At 35.1% G+C, this 13,270-nt stretch overlaps 1 protein-coding gene across 3 annotated transcripts in view; it reads right to left on the bottom strand.

Moving 5' to 3' along the window:
* MICU3 (mitochondrial calcium uptake family member 3) overlaps positions 1-13,270 on the bottom strand; it is a 102,193-nt gene that overhangs the window by 46,117 nt on the left and 42,806 nt on the right. For all 3 annotated transcript variants that reach the window (XM_033226042.1, XM_033226060.1, XM_033226050.1), the window contains exons 3-4: positions 8,344-8,375; positions 40-118 (exon numbers count right to left, since the gene is read on the bottom strand). In XM_033226042.1, coding sequence (XP_033081933.1) covers positions 40-118; positions 8,344-8,375 — 111 coding nt within the window. The remainder of the gene's footprint in view (positions 1-39; positions 119-8,343; positions 8,376-13,270) is intronic.

The raw sequence follows: 13,270 nt of genomic DNA, 5'->3' as shown, positions 1-13,270 counted from the left end.
TACAGTTTAAAAAAAGGACACGTACTAAGGTTAACTCACCTCTTTCTTTAAGATTTCGAAATAGCTTTGATGAGCCTTTCCAAACTGGTGGTGTTTCTGCGAGCATTTGATTTAATTCCTATGACAGAAGTTATTATACTACTGATGAACTGGTAAACCACTTGCTTATAAAATAGATCAAAAACATGTTTAAATGTCCATGCAAAATTCTCCACTTAAAAGACCTGAAACATGGCATTATTTATCCTATGTTATACCTGTGGTTCATTCAAGCACACAACACAGTATTTGCCCATGGTTCGAACATAAAATAAATGAAGAAGAGGCTACATTAAATTTAATTACAGCTACCTAAAATTTCAGATAAGATGAATAATGGGAGGTTATACATAAGACAACCAAATCAAGATAAAACAGTAAGTGTAAGTTCTGGAGCCAGTCATAAAGGGATCGTTTTAGGAAAACCATGGAAAAATGTGAATTTCCATATCAAGATCAGAAACGGTCACATCACCTGGCTTCACGTAATGTCTCTTCTTTGTAACACATTTGGATTTAGAGAGCTTCGTGTAGAGGAAGTAAATGAACAAAGGATTACGTTACAAAGGAATGAAAAGTACTTTAATGGTTAGTGACTTAGAGAATGATAACATTGGATGAAGCAGAAAGACAAGGGTACTGCGTTATTGTGGTCACTGTTTCAATTTGTTTCTAGTTTTTTTTTTTTTTTTTTTTTTTGAGACGGAGTCTCGTTCTGTCGCCCAGGCTGGAGTGCAGTGGCCGGATTTCAGCTCACTGCAAGCTCCGCCTCCCGGGTTTACGCCATTCTCCTGCCTCAGCCTCCCGAGTAGCTGGGACTACAAGCCCTCGCCACCTCGCCCGGCTAGTTCTTTGTATTTTTTAGTAGAGACGGGGTTTCACCGTGTTAGCCAGGATGGTCTCGATCTCCTGACCTTGTGATCCGCCCGTCTCGGCCTTCCAAAGTGCTGAGATTACAGGCTTGAGCCACCGCACCCAGCCAATTTGTTTCTAGTTTTAACTTAAAGAACATAGACTTCAACTGCTGCTTAGCTTTTTCTTTTTAAAAAAGTCAAACTATCAGTGCTGCTCGGAAACTATTGGACAACTTAGACATCTGAATCATTACTCATATGCTAAATCAATTTTGAATTTATTGTGTATAGTCTGTTAAAAACACTAAGTGAAAACTATAATTTGATTAATTGTGAAGAAAAATGATTAAAAGATTTGCTGAGATAACTTGAAATAATTTGAAATAATAAAATTAGTCTGCTTAGAAACACATTAGACAAACACAGAACCCACTTCTATTTTCAGATCTGATCCCCACTCCTCAGAGCATGTGGTTCCCCAATAGTTTGAGCATCACACCTGGGAGTTCGTGTGAAACGCAGAATCTCAGTGCCCATGCCAGACCTACCGAACCACAACCTGCATTTTTAACAAGATCTTCTAATTTTTACACACATTCAAGTCTGGAAGGCATTTCAGACAAATCATTCTTGATGCAGCTGTACCTAAAAATGCTTTCTGACATTTATAAATCATATTTGTTTCACTGCAAAGCTGAGCCAGCAGAAGTAAAATTCTTGGTATGTCAAAGGCAGGAACAGCATTTTTAGGGGATTTATGGACACCTTGAAGCCCATATGTGGATTCTTGTGTTTGTTTTCTTCATGTTTCTATATCTGCACTGCAGGTAAAATATGCCACCAAATAATCAGTGCATCTGATTATAGAATAGCAATGGCACAGAATAATTCAGCTCCAAATTGTAATGAGAAACTGGGATATTTATTGTTTAGACAACAGTAAACTCACATATTTTTGTTAGAGTAAGAGATGAAATAAAATATTCTGGGCTGGGCTCAGTGGCTCAGGCCTATAATCTCAGCACTTTGGGAGGCCGAGGCGGGGGCAGATGCCTTGAGCCCAGGAGTTTGAGACCAGCCTGGGCAACATGGCAAAACCCCATCTCACAAATAAACAAACAAACAACAATTAGCTGGAAATGGTGGCGTTCATCTATAGTCCCAGCTTACTCAGAGGGCTGAGGTGGAAAAATCATTTGAGCCCAGAAAGTCGGGCTATAGTGAGCCATGATCACACCACTGCATTATCCAGCTGAGGCAACAGAGCGAGACCCTGTCTCAAAAAAATATTAAAAAATTTTAAAAACAACATTCTGAATAAATCTTATGCAGCTTAATTTATGCCATATCTATTGTAACTGTATAAATATTAACTAATCTTTCTCCATTTTAACTGTTTCCATGTCTTCCAACCTCATCTGTTCTAGCTTAAACTCAGCTACAGTGTAAGACTGAAAAATCATAGCTACCTTTTATTGTGTGCCCTCTATGTGTTTGGCAATGGGCTCATACAGTAACTTCATTCTAAAAACAATCCTCATTATGCATATTTTAACAAGACTTAAAGTGGATAAGTAACACCCAAGGTCACAGAACTAATAAATGACAAAGCACAGATCCTTATTGACTCCAAGTAGCTTATTTTAGTAACAATCTAGTTTCTCCTGGTCTAAATCATCCAGCCAACACATTCATCTTGTCTTCTCTTTTTAACTTTAAGGACTTCTAAAATTTCTTAAAATCTTTATATTTCCACCCATGTCAGGAATCTCTCTCCCTACTCCCAATTCCCAGCTTGGTTTCATATGTAGCAGTGCTATATTACAAAGAGTTTGGTCTTTGCCCCTGGGTCCTGGAAAGGAGACTCTAAATCCTTCGTTCATACCTGAGCTAAGGAGATCACTCAGGAGGGGAGCTGCTTACCAGAAAGAATAACTGTGATTACAGAGCTGGGGCTTTAGCGAGCCTGACCTCTGGGGAGACAAGAGAGGCTATAGATTAAGTTCAATCCATGGACAACAATTCAATCAATCATGCCTATGTAATGAAACCCTAACAAAAAATCTAAGCACTAAGCTCAGTGGCGCTTTCTGGTTGTTGAACATGCTGTTGTGCTAGGAGGGTGACACACCCCAACTCCATGTTCTCAAAGAAGGCATAGAAGCTCTGTGTTCAGGACCTTCCCAGACCTTGCCCTCTCTCTTCATCTGGCTGGTCTTATTCTGTATTCTATCTAATAAAACCATAACCATAGGTACTGCATTTTTTGAGTTCTATGATTCATTCTAGCAAATCATTAAACCTGAGGGGAGCTGTGGCAACCTCCTAGACTCCTAGACAGTAAGGCCAGAGTGTGGGTGGCCTGGAGCCCCCAAACTTGCAACAAGCATCTGAAATGAGGGCAGTCTTGTTAGGCACTATGCTTAAACTCGGAGTGGTGTTAGAATTATATTGTAGGTAGAAAATAAATATTTGCTGAATTAAATTCAGTCTCCTAGAATTATAGTTGCCTTTTAAAGGAGTTACACAATTTTCTTAAATAAGTACTATTTTAAAAAAATTATACAGTTAGTAGCTATATATTATAGAAAAATTAGTAAATACAGAAAATAAAAACTAATTGTAATCCAGGGATGACAAACTTAAGTTTTAGACCAAACTTAATTGAGTCTCTAGGGGTGGCAAGTTACACACACACACACACACACACACACACACACACAGAGAGACACATTTTAACATCATTTTAGTCTGATTCTCTAGCTAGGCATATTTATATAGTATATAGTATTTATATAGTATTTTGTTAATATTTGTTGCTGCAAATATTAAATCATTCTCTACATACTGTTTTATAACTTACCCTTTGCATTTACTATATTATCACGAGCATATATATTTTCCTGTCAAATATTCTTCATTTTCATTTTAATGGCTACACAGAAGTTGTCTATAGTAGCAGTTCTGAAGGGCAACTCTTCACATTCTTAAAAATATTAGGGACCCAAAAGAGATACTGTTTTTATGGGTTATATCTATCAATATTTAATTTATTTGAAAATAAAAACAAATTTTTAAAACACAAGAATACACAAACACACATTCCATTAGTTGGTATAGCAATGGCATCATTACCAAACAGCCTCTAGAAAACTCCACCACACACTCATGAGACAATGACAGTGAATAAAACAAGCATAGTCTCAGTATTACAATAAAAATAGTTCTGACTTCATAGACCTTTGAAAAGGTCTTTGCAGTTTAAATGACTGTCAGCTAATATTATTTTGCAACTTGTTTTTACTCAACCTCGTTTTCTAGTTCTACTCATGTCAATGCACATAGCTGTAATGTATTTTATTCATTTTAACTCTGTATTTCTACATTTATCCTGGGTTTCTCTATTTCATAAATCTTTCATTCACTTGCCTAATGATTGACATTATATCGTTCCCAAATTTTTGTTATTACAATTGATGGTTCAGGAAACACATATAGCAACAATCCCCATCCTTTTTGGCACCAGGGACTGGTTTCTTGGAAGACAATTTTTCCACAGACCAGGAGCAGGGAAGGAGAAATGTTCTGGGGATGATTCAAGTGCTTTACATTTATTGTGCACTTTATTTCTACTATTCTTATAATCTAACATATGATGAAATAATTATACATCTCATCATCATGTAGAATCAGAGGGAGCCCTGAGTTTGTTTTCTTGCAACTAGAGGGTGCCATCTGGGGGTGATGGGAGACACTGACAGATCATCAGGCATTAGATTCTCATAAGGAGCACGCAACTTAGATCCCTCACATGCCAGTTCACAATAGGGTTTGGGCTCCTATGAGAATCTAATGCTGCCGCTGATCTAACAGGAGGCGGAGCTCAGGCAGTAATGTGAGCAATGAGTGATGGGGAGCGGCTGTAAATACAGATGAAGCTTCACGGGAAGCGGGGGTGGGGAGGATCTGATATATAGGATTTCTGTGGCAAACACGAAAACATTTCTCTAGTATGCATTTCTAGAAGAGAGATTTCTCATATGAATTTTCAACATTATTAGGTATTGCCAAATATCACTCAAAAGTAAATATACCCCAGCCTGGGTGACAGAGCAAAACCCTGTCTCCACTAAAAATACAAAAATTAGCTGGGCATGGTGGTGTGTGCCTGTAGTCCCAGCTACTCAGGAGGCTGAGGTGGGGGGATCACTTGAGCCCAGGAGGCAGAAGTTGCAGTGAGCCAAGATAGTGCCACTGCACTCCAGCCTGGGTGACAGGGACTGACTCTATCTCCAAAAATTTTAAAAAAGTAAATATACCAATTTACATTCTCACCTGGTTCCTTCTTGTTCTCCTTGCTAATTAGTGGTATTGTCAGATTTCTGGAAGCTAACAACCTGGTGGGTGTGAAACAGTATCATATCATTGGTTTAATTTGCATACCCTAAGCTACTAGTAAGGTTGACCTCCTTTACATATATTCAGCGGCCATTGTAGGTACTTTTGTCTATTTTTTTCTTATAAGCTGATTATCTTTTTTATAAAGATAAAAAAAGTGGTTCTACATGACTGCAAGACACTTACCCTCTTCTGTTAATATGCTGCATGCATATCCTCCCACCATCACACATCTTTTAACATTGTTTACACTGTCTTTTGATGCTAAACTTTCAAATATTTAATTTAGTAAAAATTGCTAATAATTTCAAGTTTTGCTTTGAGTCTTATCTAAAAAAAAAAAAAAACTCTCGTGCCTCTCATTTTGATTTTACTCTTATAGAATTTTTGTCACAAATAACTTAATCCATCTGAAATTAGTTTTTGTATATGGTAGTAAATCTGAGGCCTAATTTGCCCCCTCCATGGAAAAATGATTATTCAGACATCTATGATTGAGAGGTCAATCTTTTTACCAGTGATTTATAGATCTATCTATAAATGCCTGGATCTGTTTCTGGATTCTATATTCTATTACCTTGATCTAGTTTTTAAAATATCTTTGCAATGATGTAATACTACTTTATTATAGCTCTATTTCTAATCTTAATATGTCATAAGCCCCATTATTCTCATCTCAATGGTTTTTTTTTTTCCCTCTTTCCTTTTCAGAATTGTTCTAAATATTTTGGGGCCCTTACTCATCCAAATTAATTTTAAAAGTTAATTTCGAATCAATTTGGTTGGGATTTTAATTGGAGTTACAGTGCATTTATAGATAGATTTGGAGGATCATTATCATAACGAAATGGCTTATTACCAGTATGAACATGATATGGTTCTCCATTTACTTGTACTTTTAAAAATATAATTTAATAATGTTTTGTACATCTTCTGTTATGAATTGCTTTTAAGTACCTAATAGTTCTTGTTTCTATTATGAAATGCATTTTATTCAATACTAGTTTCTAATTGCTCTCGCTGGTGTGGAGCATCTTATTAACTTTGGTTTATTGCTCTTATATATAGTAGCAATCTTGCTAAACTTTTATTAAATTTAAACAAATATAAAATGTATATATTTTTACATTTTTCTTCCAGTCATATTCTATTCTATGCCTCTATTCTAATCCTTAGAGCCTCTTCTTTTTTTCATACTACATATTATGGTCTCAATTGTGCCTCTCTCCCTCACTCATATGTTGAAGTCCTAAGCCCCGGTACCTCAGAATCTGACTGTTTTGTAGAAAGGACCTTTCTTTAAAGAGGTAGTTAGGTTTCTATATAAGGTCATCAGGACGAGCGCTAATCCAATATGACTGATGTCCTTATAAGAAGAGATTAGGACACACGCATGCCCAGAGGAAAGACCATGTGTAGACAGAGGAAGAAGACAGCCACCTAAAAGCCAAGGAAAGAGGCCTCAGAAGAAACTAAGCTGCTGACACCTGGATCTCAGACTTTGAGCCCTCAGAACCATGAGAAAACAAATGTCTGGTGTTTAACCCATTCAATCTGTGATATTTTGTCATAGCAGCCCTAGTATACTATACTAGCCCAGACTTCCAGTAAAATGCTACGGAACAGTTGTGATAGCAGGCATATTGGCATTGTACAGTAGCTCCCCCTTATTTGTGGCTTAGTTTTCTACAGTTTCTGTGACCCTCAGTCAACTGCAGCCCAAAAACATTAAATGGAAAGTTCCAAAAACAATCCACAAGTTTTAAGTTGCGCACTGTTCTGTGTAGCATGATGAAATCTCACACTGTCCAGCTCTGTCCTATCCAGGACGTGAATCATCCCTCTGCCCAGTATATCCACGCTGTATACGCTACCCACCTATTAGGCACTTAGTAGTACTCTTGTCTACGACATTGAAAAAACATAGTATATATAGGGTTCAGTACTTTCCACATGTTCAGCATTCATTACCAGGGGTCTTAGAGCATATTACCCACTTTTCCCACCTAACTTGAAAGACAATGTCTCTCAAGTTTCACAAATGACCATGAGCTGTAGGCTTTTGGAGGATTCCCTTTAACTAGTTAAGGACGTTCCCTGGATTTCTAATATTCTTTTTTAAAAAAATAATAAAATCATATCTATAAAAGGAATATATATGCAATTTAAAGTTAAGAAATAGTGAAGTTAAAAAATAGAAAATTAGCAGTACTTTAGAAGCCTCTTTGAGCCCATTACTGATGATATTCCCTGCTATCATCCTGAAGACGAATACTTTCTTGAATTTAATGTTAATTACTCCTTAGTTTTTCCACGTATGAATGTATCCTAAATAATATGATTTCATTTTCCCCGTTTTGGACTTTATACAAATAGAATTATACCTTGTATTTTTGAACTGCTCATTTTGTTTACCATTATGTTTCTGAGACTTGCTTAGTTAAAGCACTGTTATAATTCATTTGTTTTCACTATTGTGTAGTATACTATATGAATAAATCAAAATTTATTTATGGTATAGTATTGATATATTAAAGTTTTGGGGCCATGACATATAATCTATAAACATTCTTATGAACCTCTCTGGCTAAGCAAGAATTTCCCTAGGTATATACACTGGTGTATATTAGATACCAGTGTATTTAGTATAGAAATTACTAGATCATAGAGTCTATTCAAGCTCAACTTTACAAGGTACATGTGCATGCACTATTGCAGAATTTAAAGGCAGGCATGCATTTACTAGGTATAGGGTAGACATATCTTCAATTTTAGCAGACAATGCCAAATTGTTTTCCAAAGTGGGTATACCAACACATGAGATTTACCAGTAATCTACATTTTCACCAACCCTTAGAAACGTCCACCTTTTCATTTTCTGACAAACTGGAGGATAAAAAAAAAGGAACCCTGATGTGATTTGATTTGCAAAAAAATCATAAAATATATAAAAATACATAATATATTTCATGAAATATATAATTTTATATATATATATATGTATGCATGCATATATAAAATTTGTGTATATCCACCAAGAGCTTTAACTCACCTGTTTGGAAAGTGACTTCCAAGTTTTGGCAACTAAAATAAACAAATGTAAGATAATTAGATAATAAATACTTCATGGAATATATATCCATATTTGCTAACCATCTACAGCCACAACTTATAACAAAACTTTTATGTCCAAAAGGCCAAGATTTTTTTTTAACCTCAAAATTTAGATCTGTGATATGATCTTATACATGTTATCTACTTGTTTTATATACTATGCACTGTTTATAGTAAGTATCAGTGATACAGGAAACATTTCTCCATAGCCATATCATCTTAAATTTGGGCTTTCTGGACTAATAAAGTAAGTTAACTTTCTCCATGTTAAACATCATGTGGGCTTAAAAGTACAAATAATGATACTTACAAAATATTCAAACTAGAATATAAAATAATATTAACACAGATAAACTATAATTTTAAGGTATTACTTGTGATCTTTGCTATACTAGTGCTCCATGACATAATTCATAGGTCAGGTCTCTCTAGAATGAAGAAGGATTGGGGAAAGAAAAAAAGAAAGGAAAGGGAGGCTAGGTAAAGTGATGGGGAAACTTGTCCTGTTCCATTATTCTTCCCTACAACTATTCAAGAAGCATCACTAGAGTAAGAGTGTTATAGCTGAATAAAATGTCAGGGATCACTTTCTTTTTGTGATTCCTCCTCACACCCCTAAAGATCTCAAACACTGTAAAACTTTTAACATTGGGAAAAATGTGTAGTCAGTATTGCTATTTCCTTTGCTCAGATTTGAATACTGTAAATATTTAATGCCTGCCTAAGAATTAGCACCAGGTTTACATATGACTAAGCCCTGTAATACAGGTGTATAGGAAACTGGTAAATATTAATTACTTCAGCTACATTACAATAATGCCAACCAACACCTTTTTCTACCTGGCAATGGGGCTATTTCTATATAATTAACAATATATCAAATTCAAAATTACAAAAAAAGCAATTTTTGCTATGTAATTTTTCTTTATTAGGCAACAAAACAACTCAATTTAAAATCAAAAGAGAAGAAATATGTTTCTAATGATAGATTTCTTTTTTAAGCAGCAACACCATCCTTCGTCTATCCAAGATAGTTTATACAAATGTATAATCAAGTGATTCAAATAACAGGTCTACAAATTAGAAGTTAGCATGTAACCTTAACTATGATACTGTCTATGTTTATTTTGCAAAGACACTTCCCTTTTAACAACGAACAGAACGCAAATAATATTTATTATTCTGTTGCTCTTAAAATATAGCAGTAAGAAAAGAAGAAAAATAAATGGCAGAAAAGTACACGCACATGCTCTTATGCAATGCTCAGAAGACACTTATCAAAAGAGGAAGTTAGACGTACTCTTGAGTTTTGCAGCGTCTATGAGATTTCCATGGTAAATTATTCACAAAAGACATATTCATTCTGTCGGAAATGTCACCATGTTCAATATGATTAGCTTTTTAAATAAAGACTAAAGAGCCATTAAGATTGTTCTTCAAAGGATTTTCTGAACTCCTTATTCCATATGAAGTTACTGCATATATAAATATAACTTAGGTGGAGAAGGACTTCAATTCTATTGGAAATATTATTTCTTAAGCTGTAGGTTGATGTTCATTACATTTTTAATGCGTTTTTGCATGTCTGAAAAATTTAATTTTTTAAAAAATCTAATTTAAAATAATTCTTGATACTATGTTGGAAAATAATTACTGATTTTAGTTCTAGAAAAGAAAGTCACCATTTAGGTTCTATTTAAGTATGCAAAATAAGATTATAATGCAAAATCACAATCAATCAGATATTTCAACATTTATTTCATCTATAATTTTTAAGCAAATATTTACACAGCATACCATTTTTTTCCCTGCTGAATGTCATCATAAAATGATATCAAAGACTTTAAAAAATCATGGCTATGATTTTAAACAGGGAAAAAAATGGTATGCCATGTAAATATTTGCTTAAAAATTGTCACAGCTATGTGCTGGGTGTGGTGTCTCACGCCTATAATTGCATCCCTTTGGAGGCCGAGGCAGGAGGATCACCTAAGGTCAGGAGTTTGAGACCAGCCTGGCGAACATGGTGAAACCCCAGCACTACAAAAATACAAAAATTAGCCGGGCATGACAGCAGCTGCCCGTAATCCCAGCTACTCAGGAGGCTGAGGCAGGAGAATCGCTTGAACCCAGGAAGCGGAGATTGTAGTGAGCCGAGATCACCTCATTGCAGTCCAGCCTCACTGACAGAGCGAGACTCCTTTCAGTGAAAAAAAAAAAATCATGGCTATGAATTCAAATGATGATGATGATGATGATGACCTATCAATATTCAATGTTTACTGTGTGCCAGGTACTATACTAAGCATAATTCATTCGATCTTCAAAAAAAACAACTTCATGAGGCTGTTATTTTTTAAAATGAGGAAAGAGAAGATAAAACAACTTAACCAAGTTTTCAAAGCCAGTAAGTGCCAAGGTTTAAACACAAGTCAAATTTCATTATGCTACAGTTTTAACGTTTCTGATTTAATACTCAGTACATGAAACATTTTTCTGTTCTTTTTCTTTTCTAAAACCCCAACTTTCAAAACAGGCTTTATGAATGTCTCGATCTTTTGTGATTGTTCTTAATTATGTTTGAAAAGTGCTGGTTAGAAATTAACTGAGGTTGTGGTTGTAAAACATCCTGTATAATTTTTTAAATAATAAAAACCAGTTTTTTACTCTTAAGTTATGGTTTTAAAATACCTATGAGAAGAATCACCACGAAAGTTATTTCCAAAAAGCAAAACCCAACAGTGTGCTTCCAGTGAATGTATTGTGAAGAAAAAAATTCTAGAAAATAATGAAGTAAAATTTTTTCAAAATATGAAACTGTGGCCAGGCACAGTGGCTCATGCCTGTAATCTCAGCACTTTGGGAGGCTGAGGCAAGTGGACCGCTTGAGCACCAGGAGTTCAAGACAAGCCTGGGAAAACATAGCAAAACCCTGTCTCTACAAAAGATTTTAAAAATTAGCTGGTGGCATGGTGGCATATGCCTGTAGTCCCAGCCACTGGGGAGGCTGAGGTGGGAGGATCATTTAAGCCTGGGAGGTTGAGGTTGCAGTGAGTTGTGATTGTGTCACTGCACTCCAGCCTGGGGGACAGGGCAAGATCCTGCCTCAAAAAAAAAAAAAAATTATACATTATTAAATATCACTTAACAAACAGCTTCAAATATGTTTGAAAAAATTATAGAATTTGATATAAAATTCTATTTAGCATCTAAGAAATTCCTTCCTTCAAGAAATATTTATTGTGTACCTATCGTGCCAGGTAACCATATTCTACCTTGGAGTTGGTTGTTTCTGTATCTTATGTCATCTTACAATATTGTAAGTTTCCTGAGTACACAGACTTTGTATCCCCCTCAGCACACAGAAAAGAACCTTAATACAGAAGTAGTCGTACAAATATTCCATACATTTTTATTTAATCGATTTGGTACAACATGGATTCTTTATATTTATTAGCAAATTAGTATTAAATCTATACTAACTCACAAATAAAGAATCTACGTTGTACAGAATGGATTAAATAAAAAGGATATAATCCTTATCATAGCCTTAAAATCCTAAAAACAAAAAACTCTAAATAAGTTTCCGCCTTTCCTATCACTATACGGTCCTACATATTCCCAAAGTGGCTACTATTACTATACCATATACTGTCTTGATTTCATGTTTTAGCTCATGTAGTTTACATTTCTTTAAATGCTTCTCTCATAGTTTCTGGTTAAAATCTTTTTTTTTTTTAAATTTAAAATCTGGCATGATCAAAAGTGTCTACTTCAAATTCCATTCCAGCTACCTTTCAGTTCCTTTCTCTTTTGCAACCAAATATTGTAAGACGGTCCTTTACACTCATCGTCTTCATTTTTTCATCTGCTACTCACTCCTGCACTTGCCCTAATGACTCCACTGAAACATCCTTTTAAAAAACCATCAATAACCTTCATGTTATTAAATCTAGGGGACATTTTCCTATCCTATCTAACCTGAATTCTCAGTAACACTGCACTCACTTGGCAATTCTGGCTATTTTACTTGGCTTCTATGACTACATACCCTTATGATTTTCTTCCTATGTCTCTGGCCACTCTTATGTCCCCTTTCCTCATCCTTTCAAAGCCTTTTGTCCACTCATCTTTTAAAGAGCAGAAATTCCTCACGGCCAGGTCTTTGGTTATCTATATTCTCACCCTATATGGCTTCCCTAGACAATTTCATTCATACACATCGTATGAATTAGCAATAATGCAAAGACGAATCCTAAATATATACCTGAATCTCTTCCTTGATATCCAGTGGAAATAATCCAAAGAATCAAAAATTCATTAAAAGTTAATATGTCAAGTAGCCAATTTGCCAAATTATTGAGGATTTATTTTACAGTTCGTTTTTGCCATATCGCTGACTTTGGAGAAAAAAATGGCTATAATTGTTCTAGTCTAAGTTAAAGTATTTGTGTGACAGTTTAAAGCAGATATGGGTCAAACAACTGATTATTTGTTATACTGATTTTTTGTGAGTGATCTTTCAGTGAACTGAAATGAATTATTAAAAAAAAAATCCAACTGTATCCTTTTACATATCCAAGGTATCTCAAATAGATCATGACCAAAATTGAAATTGTGATTTTTCTCCTCAAACCTGGTCCCTACTGCCATCCATCCAGGTAAGCCAGTCAAAAAACCCTTAGTTCTCATTATTCTTTTACCACCATCTGCAGAGACTTCTGAAGCCTCAACTATCACCAGTCAATTGTGATATAGTATCAAAGGACAGTATCTATAATTATCTAAAAAGGCGATTAAAATACTCTTTTTTTACTGTCTATATCTGTGAGGTAGCTTTTCTTCACATACTTCATGGAAAACAA

This window comes from Trachypithecus francoisi, unplaced genomic scaffold, assembly GCF_009764315.1.
Source record: "Trachypithecus francoisi isolate TF-2019V2 unplaced genomic scaffold, Tfra_2.0 Contig01440, whole genome shotgun sequence".
Taxonomy (NCBI): domain Eukaryota; kingdom Metazoa; phylum Chordata; class Mammalia; order Primates; family Cercopithecidae; genus Trachypithecus; species Trachypithecus francoisi.
The sequence above is the reverse complement of the archived record's forward strand: the minus strand, read 5'-3'. Positions and strand labels throughout refer to the sequence as shown.